General features: G+C 43.6%; 1 protein-coding gene across 1 annotated transcript in view; it reads right to left on the bottom strand.

Moving 5' to 3' along the window:
• Positions 1-2787: 2787 nt before the first annotated feature.
• Positions 2788-14800, bottom strand: part of F10 (coagulation factor X) — a 12889-nt gene continuing 876 nt past the window's right edge. The window contains exons 2-9 of the mRNA XM_010575795.1: positions 13137-13172; positions 12386-12546; positions 10869-10893; positions 8061-8174; positions 6973-7113; positions 5859-6109; positions 4917-5034; positions 2788-4113 (exon numbers count right to left, since the gene is read on the bottom strand). Of these exons, the coding sequence (XP_010574097.1) occupies positions 3566-4113; positions 4917-5034; positions 5859-6109; positions 6973-7113; positions 8061-8174; positions 10869-10893; positions 12386-12546; positions 13137-13172 (1394 nt within the window). The 3' untranslated portion in view covers positions 2788-3565. The remainder of the gene's footprint in view (positions 4114-4916; positions 5035-5858; positions 6110-6972; positions 7114-8060; positions 8175-10868; positions 10894-12385; positions 12547-13136; positions 13173-14800) is intronic.

The raw sequence follows: 14800 nt of genomic DNA, 5'->3' as shown, positions 1-14800 counted from the left end.
GGCAAGACCTCCAGGATCACCCAGCCCAGTTTACTGAACCAACAAGGGATCAAGTTTACCTCTATTATTCTTGGTATGTTGGCCAAGGCTCCAGCGAAGAAGCCTTCTGGGAAATTGCTTCCAGTTGGACACTGCGCCTGCAAAAATGTGTTTTCCTGCTCTGTAGGACGCCATAACAAAGGCCAGCTCATCCATATTTGTTCCCTCGGGCAGCCCCCCTCGTACTGCCCGCCTGATGGCTCCCTACCTCTCCTGCTCTGAAAGACTACCAACATCGGAGACTTCACAGCCCTCCGGACAAAATCTATTAGAGGGCTTTTCTAGTCACTGCGTTAGAAGGGTTTTCTCTGGGATCTCCCTGAAACTTTCTCGCTGCAACTGAGATGTGCTGTGCCTTTTTATCTTCACCACAGACATGAAGATCTGATCAGTTCCTATGTCTCTGCACGCACGAAGGCTACTGCTACATTTCTCCTCAGGCTTTCTCTATTTTAGTCTAAAGAAGCCTCATCTTTTCAAAGCCCAGTGCCTCATGCACAAGAGTCTCTTGCGCAGATACATCATCTTGGACTAGGCCTGAGCAATGCCCTACCTTTTTATTCGTCATATCAGTCCTTTTCAAAGCTTCAAAGTGATTGCACTCTTTCCTCACCATCCTTCCTTTCTTCCCTTTCTTCTTGGGACTTGCTTTTCCTTGAAGGCTGAGGAAACCTGAGCACTAGAGGATGGCTTAGAGTATTTCCTTCCACCATCCTTGGTAAATGTCAGCTCTTGCCTAAATGAGCACTGTTTGCTTGCCATGAGGAGTTCTGGTATTTTAAAATCCACCAGTTTACTCAGCAGCTGTGTGCTGTACCTCTTTCCTGGATTTTACAATCTGTTCAAATTTTGCTACGTGAAATTACCCCCAAGTAATTAGTCTACATTAAAAAGAGTGCTTTAATTCTTTCTTTTCTTGCAGGCCCTAGAACTGGTTATGGGGTTCAGTAGGAGGCCAAGGTGCAAGCAGATGTTTCACTTGTGTCCTCTCACCATGGCAGAGACACTGTTACAGAACGAGGAATGAATATGAAGCCCTTGAGCCTTGGGCACTATAGGCACCATGGCACAGAAGAAAGGCTCTCTAGGAACCTGTTTCCTTTGTAAAAGACAAACTCTGGTAGTGAAGCCCAAAGACAGTGTCTCTCATACTCTGCAGCGTAATGACACTTCTAAGCACAGTCATGTTGCACACAAACACGGACTTTCATCACCCTCTTGCATGCTCATCTGTTAAATCAGCTCTGTGCCTGCTCTCAAGGTGCTACTTGGCTTGACAAGAACGGGAACACACACCAGCTAGTAAAACCCAGCTACTGCCACTGTTGCCAGAGGGAGGTCCTCCCCTCAGCTACCTCAACACCTTACGTAGTCCAGTTTCACTTCTGTCCGCAAGCTTCACCTAAGTACAAGAATGCCCTTAGCACGAGTATGTAAATAGGGTTTGGGTAGCGCCTAGCCTGAGGTTGTCCCTTTGAAGAGGGATGTTTCACCCTGACGGAGCACAGGGCAGGCTACCAGCGGGACAAGGGATTCGAGCAGGAATCCAATGGACAGTAGAACTCAGGGAACAAACATTGCTGAACAAACATTGAAGTAAGCCTGCTGAGGGTCTAGAGAGGTGGAGACCATCAGGCGGGGGTAACTGACCTGCAGTCCTTCCTGCCCACATTTACTGCTGACTGCAGCAAAACCTCGCTGCTGTGCGGAGCTGTATTTCTAGTTCGTCAGCCTGGTTTGCTCACAGCACCTGCTATATGGAAGTAGCCAGGACCAGCTCAAACCCGAAGAGATTAAGTAGCAGGTGCTTGGTGAAGTTTAGCGCACCTCAGACAACAGGGGAGCGCAACCGATCGGAGGAGCCTTGGAAAGGCCATCAGGACGGTTAGGGGCCTAGAGGACATGGAGCACAGTCACAGGCTGAGGGGTCTGCGTTTGTTCAGCCAGGGAGAGCTGGGGGATCTAACTGCAGTCTGCCACTGCCTAAATGGGGATTACAGCGAAGACAGGGCCAACCATTTCCCAGAGGTGCCCGTAGAAAGAAGATGAGCCAGTAGTCAGAGGTTGCAACAAGCAAAATTCCAAATGAACATGAGAAATTTTAGCCATGAGAGTGCTAAAGCACAGGAACAGGTTGCCCAGAGGGTACCAAAATCTATGCCTCTGAAGTTTTTCAAAACTTGACTGGACCAGACCGTGCAAAACCTGCTCTAACTTTGATGTTAGCCCCGCTTTGAGCATGGGCTCGGACTAGATTACTTTCATCTGTCCCTTCCATTGTAAATTTTTCCATGATTTCTGTAACTAGGACTGAAGCTGAGAAGGTTTAAAGAATATACGGAGGAACACTGCTCCATATACAAAAAAACCCATCCGACTGCGTGCAGAGCTTCTGCGTGGAAACCTTACAGCACAGATCAGATCATAGTACCTGAACAGACTATGTGTGGGGAATCACTGGCTGAGTTTGCCTCTTTCTAAGAAAATTAGTATCTTGGCATCTTTCTTGCCATTTATGAACCTCTAGGCCAATGAAAGCCTTTTAATTACCCCCCTCCATTCTCTACCTCCTCCTTGACATAAGGCAGGTGGAATGTGTCACACATATTCACTCTTTTTTCACTCTCAAATGAAATTTTATCTTCACATATTTGTAAGCCGACTGGAGGGAATAAATAAAAAAAAAAAACAAAAAAAGAAAGAATATTTTATTTCAAATACTGGTGTACATTAATATTGCACCTTACAGAAACACCTAGAACAATAAACAGGCAAGCAGCTTTCCAATTCTCAGCCATACACAATCCAGAACATGATAGAGGAAACAGTGAACATGCACATATTATTTTTTTTCTGATGAGCAGAACAGAGTGTTCAAATTAAAATAAAGTGAAGTACAATCCATATAAAGCAAAACCCCATTTTAATTAGCTGCTGTGACCTAAGCAGGCAATTTTGTGGAACATGTGGTTATTTAGCATCACATGTTGAATACTTACTTGTGTCTCAGCTTTTACCAAGCAAGCTTCCCTGCTCCCTTAATCTTCTAAATATACCTGCAGGTAGAAGCCAAACTGCTAAACAGCTCTAGTAATAACAAACTCCCTACAGAGCCAGCTGGCTGCAGTACGACGATTAACTGAAGTCCTGTCCTTGCCACTTTCATCATGATTAGTGGAGGCTCATATTATGTCCAGGAGCCTCTGGTGGAAGCACTTGGGCAAACAGACAGGAACCAAAATGGCAATATAAAAATAACCAAACAAGCAAAGAAAAGACCCACTGAGCAGCAATTTTGTTTGGGGAAAGCCCCTCATTGTACAAATTCAAAACAACACCAGCAGTCCACATATACATGCTTAAAGCCAGGAATAAAACAAAAAGAAAAGCACCATAACTTTTAAGGAATCAGCTCTCAAAACAAGTTTAGCAGATGTGGCTAAAAAAAAAAAAAAAAAAAAAGAATAAAGTTTCCGTTACAGAAACTGTGTCTTGTTAGCAAACAGAAGGATCAAGAGTCACACCACTAGAAACGTTGTCTCATAACTGTTTTTACCCAGCGTAAGAACCTGGACAGTTTGGTATAGACACCGTATTTGCCTTTCTTTGCACATCCTTCTCCCCAGCTAACAATTCCAGTAACGAAATAAGTATCCTTATATCTGGTTACATGGGGACCTCCACTGTCTCCTTGACAAGCATCTTTTTGCTCTGTTTCATAACCAGCACAAAACATGTTTTCTGTTATTGCAAAGTTAGTGGATTGCTTGCAAGTGTTCCTATCAATATAGGGGACTTCAAGCACTTTCAGTTTTTTGGATAGTCGTCCACCTTCAAATTCACGCCCAAAGCCACTAACCATCCCGGATCTTTGGTTCATCAGAACTTCATTAGCAAAGTCCGCTTCAGGGAGGCATGCTGCGACAATGTACTCAGAAAACGTTATAGGTTCCTTCAGCTTTATCAAGGCTATGTCATTATCATAAGTCTCAGCAATGTATTTAGAGTGAACAAGTATTTTGTCCACAGTATGCATCGTTTCAGAATGTTCTTTCTTTTCTCTGTCCACTTCACCTGTACAAGATTATTAAAAGGGCCATTAATATGGAGATAATATAAGAAATTAAGAACAACCTTGATAAAGGAGGACAGTACTATAGCCATTCCTAACACTTTGCCTAAGCCTCTATACCATACAAGTAAAGATGTATTGCAATATTTATTAGCAGCACCTGGATCAGTTTCAGTTCCGAGCTTTTGTCTATGGAGATTTTTGTATCAGTTTACATAAAGGCATAAACTGACTCAGCTAAACTAATGCAGTTTTGCATGGAAGCTCTCACAGGAGCTTAAGCCTGGCTTATATCAGGGAAGAGAAACTGGTCTGGGTCAAGACTATGTTTTAGTGCAAATATAAAGTTGTGTTGATCTAGTATCATGCCTCAGAAGTGAAGCAGTCACAATCTGAGTTTGTTTCTTCTTCCTCTAGTCAATGTGTCGTCATAGCTTTCCTGAGTGTTCCTGCAGAAACAAATCTGTATGCTTCAGATGTGCCAGGAATGATAAGCTTTCTAAAGGACCACTCTGATGAACACAATGCTAGCCAACGCTCCTAGAACATTTGTTCTTAAATCACTTCCAACTAGCTGGCAAAGAAGAAAGGGATGCACCGTTATCACCTTTCACATCAGCTGCCCCTGTTATTACAGAGCAGGATTCCTACAACATCAAGAAATTATAAAAAGCAAAACAACAACAAAAAAGTAACAAACCATAACAAAGTAATATGAGTACACCTTACACAAGATTAAGAGCACAAAGGATTAGTCTGCAACACATGCTCAAACATCACAGGAGTAAAATAAATAACCACTTACCAACAACAACTTTGATTTCTTTAGATTGGTTCATGCAATGAGCTGCAGTAAGTATAAAATTTTCATTCAAAATAGTTCCACCGCAAAACTCTTCCCCTGCCTCGTTTAACAGAACAGCCTGCAAAAGAAAAAAGGTAAGTGCAGAATGAAGAAGAGAAGTTTAAGTTAAATGAGCTATAAACAGGTAGTTGATTCCTCTGCACATGACATATATGCTTATTACTACAACATGTACTACTCTGCAGGTGTCTCCTAATATTACATACACACATGCATATGCTACAGATTGGCGTGTACCGCTACAGAGTCTCAACTGTCTTTACGCGATGTAGATGTTTGGCTTCTATGTCACCTCACTCACAGTGCTTAGTAATGTCTTTTAGGAACAAGACACTGACTGACTGAGCAGGGAGAGTGCAGCCCCCAAACCACCTCACCCCTTGGACTCACCACCCTAAAGAAGTCCTATCCAAGTTCTGTTCCCGTTTGACCCCCGCTTAGCATCCCAAACACAGGAACTCATTTTGGCTGGTCCAAACTCAGCAGGAAAACTTAGATATGAAAGCCTATTTGTGAAGCAAATGCATGCTTGATCTGACATGCTCTCAGGTATACTACCTAAACGGACTGCTATCAGACAGAACTGGAATGTAACGTGCAAAAATGACACTGGTAGGTCAGCATGACTCAAAAACCCTCTCTGGTGACAGGTTAAGCATCACCATCTAAAATTGCACAAAGCCTTTCATTTTGACATTTTAAGGCTGCAGTTTGCAGAACAGCACATCCAAGTGCCTAGGTTCAGGCAATTCAGCTCCCTCCAGCTACAAATGGCGTACTACATGGGTAACATTCAGGAGGCAACCGGGTTAAATGAACAATTGCACGCTTTCCCTCAGAAACACATCCTGCTTACATGCAGAGCACAAACACCAGATTTACCTGCCATGGACATTCGCCAAGAAGGCACTCATCACCACCCACTATCCTGGTATCGACATACGGAGTCTTGCTACTTGTACCATTGCCAGGACGGACAGTTGTGCTTTCTGTGGTAGTAACAATGGCCGCCTCCAAACTTGTTCCATTTGTGGGAGGCCCATCTTGATTACTAGTTACATTGCTATTATCATTGGGTAAAATAACTGACCTTTTTTTTCTTTTCACAAAAACTTTTCCACAAGGATACTTTACTGTAAAGACAAGAATGTTAAAATCAGAGACAGACAGAAACACCAGCACAAAAGGAAACTCCTTGACAACACCACCTCACAATAAATCAGTTAATGCAGCTGGCAGCTGTCCCGTTTTGAAAACACTAGCAAAACCTTGGCAGATGCAACAAAGGAGGAAGACCAGATGGTTTGAAAAATGAAAGCCATTTTGTAGTCCAAAAACTTGTCCATAGGTTCAGTCTCTGGACAGTGTTTTCAAAGTATTTAAAGTTTAAAACACCATCTTAAATTGTTTACATTTTTATGTTCATGTCCTTGCTCTTAGTAAAACCATCTTAATTAGGAAATGAAGTGTTTTATTTTAGCAATAATACGGCTCATGACAGAAAATTATTATTAGTTATAAAGGATATAAAAACTGACATCATGAGTATATAGTTGGCTTATCCCTCCCCCCAGGTTTGTTGAAATACAACAAAAATATACAAATGTAAATAGCATTAACCGGAATTATTTAATGTCATCAGTTACTATTTTATCAGATTAACTGAAATCTAAAGTAGAAAAGTTTTTGCAAGCTGCTATTTTATATGGAGTGTAAGTGCTTAAGTAAATGAGATATAACCGCCATCACTTGTCTCTTGCCAACAGCGGAGTTTACTCAGGTAATTCTGAGAGAGGCACCTTGGAAAGGGTTTGAAATCAGCTAGATTTTGAAAGTCCATCACATCACCTCCCACATGGAAGGCTTTGGAAATAAAAATCGGCTTGCGTCAGTGTTAAATCTATGTCATGTAGAATACTGATAGCTGAAAAGACATTCTTTAACTGTGAAACAAGTCTCACCACCATTGCTATTCGTTTATTATGTGGCTTCATACCTGATGAAACACAGCGTTTGCCATCCTCTGCTAGAACATACCCTTTTGCACAGGAACACAAAACATCCTTCTGTACACTTTTTTTGATGCTGCAGAAATGCTCACAGTCACCATTGTTTATTTTGCAGTACTTTGGTATGACTATAAAAGAGATAAGTTCAGAGAAAAAACTAAATAAACAGTGACTTCACAGAAGATCTCAAAGTTCACCAAATTAAACCGCACTCTTTAAACAGGATCTATATCTCCACCTGTAAAACCTGAAGCATGTCTTAGTAACAATGTGAGTGGCTAACAATAGCTTATGCTCTACAAAGCAGTCACATCCACCGCATGAAACAATCTTGCCAAGTCTGCGTGGGCCCAGTGGCCATATCATGGTAAGCTTAAAAAAGCAGAGACAAAATGACAGTGGAAGAATGAATCAAACACTAACAGAGAAGTCCACATATTGGTATATCCTCACGTGATTCCTCCCTCCTGCCTTAAAAAACTCCACTCCTCATCACTCCCTGCAGTCCCGTGTCTGAACTTCAGTTCCGCACCCTCCACTCTTACTTCTTGGCTACTGATACACGCTCCAGTGACATCATTAGGGTAGTAGCTGTACGCTACAGAGACTCAGGAAGGATTTATAGGCAAAAAATGATTCCTTGCAAAGCTGAAAAAGTCTCTGAATTGTCTACTGAAATCTGCTTGCTTTGGTTCTTCACTGCTGTGAGCTGAGCAGGGAGGCTGTACTTCTGAGCTTGGAATAAAGGCTCTTCGATATCAGTTATAAGAATCCTATGCTTCTTAGTTTTATCATCATATTTTGGGGATTCAAGTTCATATGAAGAGGCACTATCATAATTAAGAGGGCTTTCTTTGGAGCAAGTGTAACTTCGGAGCATTCACTAACACTATCCAGCTGTAGAGCCACCAGGGCTTTGACTTTCTGGCACTGTCCTCCAACTCATTGTTGACTGCCATCCTATTCTATGCATTTTTTCCAAGAGACAAATAATGCTTGTTAAGAAAGAGTTAACTCTCTCTGTTTCAGCTCCCTGGGAAATTCACTGCCACAGTTCTATAAAGCAGAAACCTACCAAATTCACAGTTCTTGCCTTGGTAACCATCCAAGCATGAGCAAGTGTAGGAACCAATTCCATCTTTACAATGTCCACCATAATGACAAGGACTTGAGCTGCATTGGTTCCCATCTACAAAAGCAAACAAAAAAACAAATTATTGTATGAGTGTAAGCATCTTCAGTGAACTCTGAAGGGGTGTTAGTTTTAATAAGCAATCTTTCATACTTCCTTTTAAAACATATGTCCTGTGAGTTGCCACATTCCAGATGGCACAAAGAGTATAAATGCAATCATTCCAAACCAGCAATGATTCTTACACATATCCTCAGTTTTGCAATCTGTTTTTGGTAGCTACTTTATGACAGAGCATACACGAGCCTTTTTTTGTACTAAGATAAAAGTAATACGTCATGGTCAGAGTATACATCATTTACAGTCTGTAAAAGCAGACAGGACATTTCTACATTGCAACTACTGTCTAAAGATATTAACCTTTCGGCCTCTTGCATTTCCCTACAATTTTTGCATAATAATGGCAACTCAACTTTTATTTCTTTAAAGGTCATCTCATCCCTTGTGCCTGTCTTCTGCCTGCAGTGCTGTTCCTTTGAAGAAACAGACACCAGCATATTAATCAGAAAATACACAAAACCAAAAAAATGCTTTACAAAGCCCTGCTAAATTGAAGCATGCAGGCCAAATTCCTTTTTTGTGCTGCTTACAGTACTAACATTTTCCCATTGTATCCGTCAAAGTATGAGCTTGAGCTTCAAAACATTAGCTCTTACCTCACGCTCCCCACATCTATGTTGGGATCTCCCACATTTGAAAGGCAGCTCTGCAGCCTTTCTTTCTTTCTTTCCGTGACCTGGACACAAGGGGCTGACCTGACTCCAGGGCCCCAGCCACATGTAATCTCAAACTCAGTTACACGTAGGACAGTGAGGCTGCACTGCGTTCGGAAACACGTTCTACGTAGCAGCCTTTTCTCCCACCAACACAAAGGTACCTCACTCCTACACCGATGCTTGCTGCCACAGTCTCTCCCACCCAGTGACCTGCTGTAACAAATGTGTTCCCATCACATGACCCTGCTGGGCTCTTCTGCACTGTTCGGTAAGAAAAGCAGGATATCCAGAGAAGTGACTTTTGCTTAATAATTCATTGCTTTACACAATACGCTCTTCACATTTCTGTATTTTACCACCTGTTCTGCCCCTGTTTGGAGCAGCTGGCAGAACAGCAATACCCACAGAGGAAACAAGATGCAAGAAGCTGTTCATCCTAAGGATCCTGCTTCCCACCTGCATGGTGGCTCTGGCCTGTGACCTCATCTGCTGCAGCTTTATCTGCCACAGGGAACATCTGCTGGCCCTTGTGTACTGCCCTCACACCTCAACATCCCTTCTGTACCTGCACGTGGCCAAAACCAACAGTGCTCCAAATGCTGCATCTGTGTGGTCCACCACAGAGGCACTGAAGATTGATGTCCATCCTCAACAGAGGGAAGGTGAGAGCACCATTTACCAAAAGACAGACAGACTCGAGGCCTGCAGCACATCTCCTGGTTTCTGCCTCCTCTGCAGTACCAGGGCACTCCATTCTGTAGTAGTCTTAGCTAAGCAGCATCCTATTGTTAGAAACCGTACTCTCTTAGTTTTTCCCTACATTGTAGTTGCCGCTGTGGTAATGAGTCTTATATCAGTATTGCACAAAAGCATTGCAGAATCCCCTACTATGAAAGGAAGTAATAATGAATTGTTCTAGTAACTTGGCTAAGGATAGCTGTGGTTTTCAATACTTCTGAACACCGATAAAGCATTCGTGGACCGTGGTTTAAGATGTATGAAACTGGCATTTCCCCTAAGAGCACTGGCTGCTTGTACTCTCATGAGAAAATGGTTTGAAATTTTCCACTCCTGTTCACTGCAACACTGACGCAGGCTTTGCTTGAAATTTCAGCCTGTAGGTTGCAGAGTTCATCCCCTGCTTAGAGGATTGTGAAAGTCTGCATCTTCTTTGTGGCAACTGTCTTTAATTTTCTGCAGACTCCAAAAGACAAAGCGGAGCTGTCTTTGGTCAACATTTTTGAGGTACTCCTCCTAACACACAAGCTGGACACATACTTTCAGGAGAACATGTTACCAAACACTAATACATTAAAAATCTGTCCCTGCATAGTGATTACCAACACTAGAATCCTAATAAAAGCAACTCAGACCTTTAGAAAAAAACAGAAAAGACTGATGGGTAGTATCTGCCAATCTACTGGCATGTCCTCCTTGAACGGCAAACAGACCTATAGAAAACACATCCCCCAAAACGCGCTATAATACAGAAGTCAACAACAGTCTGGCATGAAAGGTGACACAAAATTGGCAAGTGACTGTGCGAAACAGTTTACTAACTTTGTCTTGGCTATGGCATTTAAGCGCTGCCCTCATTTATGACTCTTTGCATCTTGAACTCCCCCATCCGGGGCTGCTCCTCTGGAGGACAACTGACCGGCAGAGTCACACACCCAGTTTTCTGCTTCTCACTGTCCTTTGTGTGCAAAGGGCCACTATTCTCTTTTTGAGAGGGCAAAGATTATCCCAGAAATTGGAGGCAGCTGAACCTTGTCTTCGAATTAACCAACTGGGTTCAAGCAAAAGCAAGGCCAGTAAATCATATTCCTTCTTCAGAGGAAACACAAAGTGAGGGTGTCCCATGGTGAAAAGGGAGGAAGCAAGGGAGCAGGAAGTGGTTACTTAAGAGGTGCATCCTTTTTAACCTTGCAATAAGGAAGCTTAAATCTCTAAACAAACACAGAGTGTTTCTTACCTACATAGATGTTCCAGAATTCCTCCTACAGGCAGGTGTGGGAAAAGGGGAATAAAAGGAGACAGAAAAAGTTAGACAAGAATTACTGAATTCCTCAGAAAAATATTAGAGCTTTCATACAGAGGATACTTGCAGCTAACAATTGTTAAAACAAATATTTAAGTTACAGGCACATACAGTGCCTTGCAGCCTGCTATTACCATTTAGTAAATTAAAACTATATCATCCATCCATAGTGCCCAGCGCTACAGAAACAAGTCTCATGTGTTTTTCAGAAATATCTAGAACTCCTCAGACATTTCCCAGTGTGACTCACTCAGCATAAGGCGCTTGATTTCTTGCACAATTGCATCTTTCCATCGGTTTTGACTGAATTTACTTACATTCCTGTAATGCCAAATTCTCAGTCTCCATCCCCCCCCGTACTCCCATCAATCAGGACCTCAGAAATCCTGAGATTTAAAAATATTTTGTCCAATTTGTGTTCTTCTTTCCCTCTGCACTGAGGACTCCAAGTATGCTGTCTGTCCAAGACAGTCCTTTTCAGTGACATCTGGGCACCAGGCAGAACAGGCTGTGCTGGTTCTGCTACAGATCAGCCAACCCTTATGCTCTGAAGTACCCTGGCGATGCACGCATGACTCCCCACCCAGGTCACCTCAGGGCCACTCCAAGAATATTCTGGCCATCAAGTAATGCTAAAGTGAAATGAATCTGGCCTTAACTCCAGTTTCAGGGCTGTTCTTAACAGCCACATAGCTACAGCTGATCTTCCCAATTCCCCTTCACCACCAGGACACTTTGAGTTTTCAAATATCACCTTTTCTACTGACCCCAGCCCCCATAGCTACCCCATCTCTATAACTCTCCCTTGCACTTGGAAACATATCACATTTCTGTCTAAAGTTCAGCAGCCATCAGGGTAGGGCAGGTGACATTAAGAGTCGCACATACAAACTTCATTCCATGTGGGCAATCTAACGTTAAAGCATATAAGAACTGTCCACAGTATACATTCTGTCAAATCAGGTACTGAAAAAGACAGCCACAAAATGGTAAGCACTGCAAAGCTGCTTCAGATAAGTTCGGCAAAAATTTTCTAATGAAGTTCCATGTCAGCATTTTGCTTCTCAACCTTCCTGTGGACTCTCTACCTAAGAACTCTTGACCATTGTCATGACACTCTGCTATGCCACCCAGATAGGGTGAACGTATTTCCAACACAGGTAGTATCAAAGCATTTAAAGGTCAAATACCTCACAATGGCAATTAAACAGATCAGAACAGGTAAAAGCATGGAGGCTTTAACATGGGCTGGCCTTGCAAGAGCTAAACTAAGACTGTTATCGTATGCTTAAGTCTAAGCAATTCCAACCACAGACAAAATCACCATTTATTCTTTGTGTTAAGTGATTGGGAGTAACTTGTGAGTTTTGATAACCAGCTCAAAAGACCTTAATGATATTTTGTAAACATGAAATATTATAGATCTATGTTTCGTATTAGTTTGTCCTTACAGTTTTCTCCTGGTCTTCAAAGGCTTCTCTTGCTTCTTCTTTTGAGCAGCGCTCCTCATTGCATTCTCTTTCAATATTCCCTTTCTTCAATTCCTCCAAAAAAGAGTTAGCACGTTTTGCTCTTTCCAAGAACTTGTCGGCATTTTCTTTCTTGATGAATACTAGACAACAGAGAAAATGATACAGGTGGCAGGTGAAGAGCCATTAGAAATCAGTGAAGTAGACACAAAACCAAAACAGACCCTTTCACCACTCTACCTATACACAACATTACCTGTGAGGTGAGCCCTCACACTGACTGACACATCTCTGGATTTCTCAGAGAAGTCTCTCTCTGAGAATCAGCAACTCCAGGACAAACTGCAGGCCCCCAAAATTCTCTCCTACTGTTTTTAGTCTTGAAAATAAGAACATGCAGGTTGCTGCTGCAGATCTATATTTCTGTTGCTCCTGCTCAGGACTCCAGTCTTAAACAGAATGACTTTCCCTGAAGGTCAGGGAGACTGCATTCCTTGACTTGGTTTTAAAGCTGACCACCAGGCACCACCACCACCTGCTCCAGGGGCTTGTGGTGCAGAAACTAAATGCCACACGAACTCAGGATGCAGTAACATCTCTACTGACAGATGGGGAAAGCCCATGTATGAATTCCACTGCCCTTCACCACCCCAAATCCCACTGTGCTGCCCTGGGGTCTTCCTTCCCTCTTAACACCACCTCCCAATTGCCTGTAGAAATGTTCCTGCCTTACCGATATGTGTGCAGGTAGAGCTAAGGCAGCTGCGTTCTAAAATTTAACAAAGAGCAGGAGTAAACAAATGTCAGCTTTAGCAGGGAAGTACAGCCTGAGGTTAGTTTTGTGGGTTGTTTTAATTTTTAAAAGCTTGGTGTCACAGAAGCATAAGACTTGCTGCCTTCAAGTTCAAGCTGTTGGTTTAAACTGAAGGATCAGAGGCATTAAACTCAGCTCAGCCACTTGGCTGCATGAACAATAGCATTACTCTCCACTGACTTGTGCACACATTACCAGACAGGAAAAACAGAAACAACACTGGAGTAAATAAATTGCCAATTACTGTAAAAAGTATATATTCTAGGAAAGTTTGCAGAGTTTGGAAGCTGGCATTTAATTATGTTATAAACACCTGGAATTTAAAGAGAAAAAATACTTTCCAATCACAGACCGGAGCGTGGAAGACAGTGCTGCAGATGGGACTTCAAGGCCAATAGCTTACACTCAGTGGGCAGCTTGCACCTACCTTCTGGAGTGTTCTTCGTGCAGTTCAATTCAGCAATAAACTTGCTGATAGTAATCATATACCATAATATCCTCTCAGAGAACACAGAGGGGATTCATCGTGTTTTCACTGGAATTGGTGGATCAGCCAGAAAAAGCCAACTTCTGCTAGTGCTATTTATATGAAGCAATCCCATAGAGCCTATGCATAATTTGAAGCCCCGCTTATTCTGAAAAGGCTCCTCGCAAGGAAGGCTTACAGAAAGTGCTTGTAACTTGTAGCTCAGCAACTGTTAGTTCATTCACCCACTACCTTGTTTCCCCTTAAATCCCTCTCTGCAGCCACTGGAGAGTGACAGGACGCAGCCGCCGGGGTTATTGCCTCTGTGTTCCTTTGCCTCCCTATCAACCGCCTTAAGTAGATGTTTTTGTAAACTTGAACTCTCCGCTGGTCGTTCTCTTTCCCAAGCTTTCCGTCACGCTTCTTTCTTCGGAGACACCAAGGAGCAACAGGTGTTGGTCAACTGAAGCAGGACGTTCCAGAAACGTGCGGAAGACCTCATTTTAAAAGCCTAAGCGGGCTGACTCACTGAAGGAAGAGTTAATGACTTTTGAAAAGCCACTCGCTGCCGGTGCTCTGGACTTTGGTGTTGACCCTAGCAGCACAGAGGACGGCGGGGACGCGCTCCCTCCCTTCGCCCCAGCCCCTCCACGGCCAAGCGCACCCAACCAAGCCTTGGCCAAGCTTCCCCTCACAGACATGAGCCCCCCCCCAGGGCTACGTGCGAGGGCACCCAATGGCGGCGAGGGCCAGCAATCCCATTTTATAGAGGGGGAAACATGGAAGGCGGGAAACTGGGAAGGCGCAACAGCCTGGGAAAGGTTTTGGTGGACGGCGGCGGGACATGGCACCCCCGGGGCTCAAGCACCCCGAGGTGCGCCCCTTGCCCCCCCAGGTGGAGGTCGCCCATCTTTTTGGCGGGGTGCGGGGGTCGGCACGGACAACCCCTCAGCCGTTTTTGGAAACCGTCCCGGGGAAGACGAACCCCCGGGGTACCCGTTCCCTCAGGCAGGGGCCGGGCGAGACCCCTTCCCTCAGAGGCGACGGGCGGGAGAGCTCTCCCCCTCACGCACCCGCAGCCCCCGGCCACCGCCTCCCGCCTTCCCCCGACAGCCCA

Source organism: Haliaeetus leucocephalus, unplaced genomic scaffold, assembly GCF_000737465.1.
Source record: "Haliaeetus leucocephalus isolate CR32 unplaced genomic scaffold, Haliaeetus_leucocephalus-4.0 Scaffold495, whole genome shotgun sequence".
Taxonomy (NCBI): Eukaryota; Metazoa; Chordata; class Aves; order Accipitriformes; family Accipitridae; genus Haliaeetus; species Haliaeetus leucocephalus.
The sequence above is the reverse complement of the archived record's forward strand: the minus strand, read 5'-3'. Positions and strand labels throughout refer to the sequence as shown.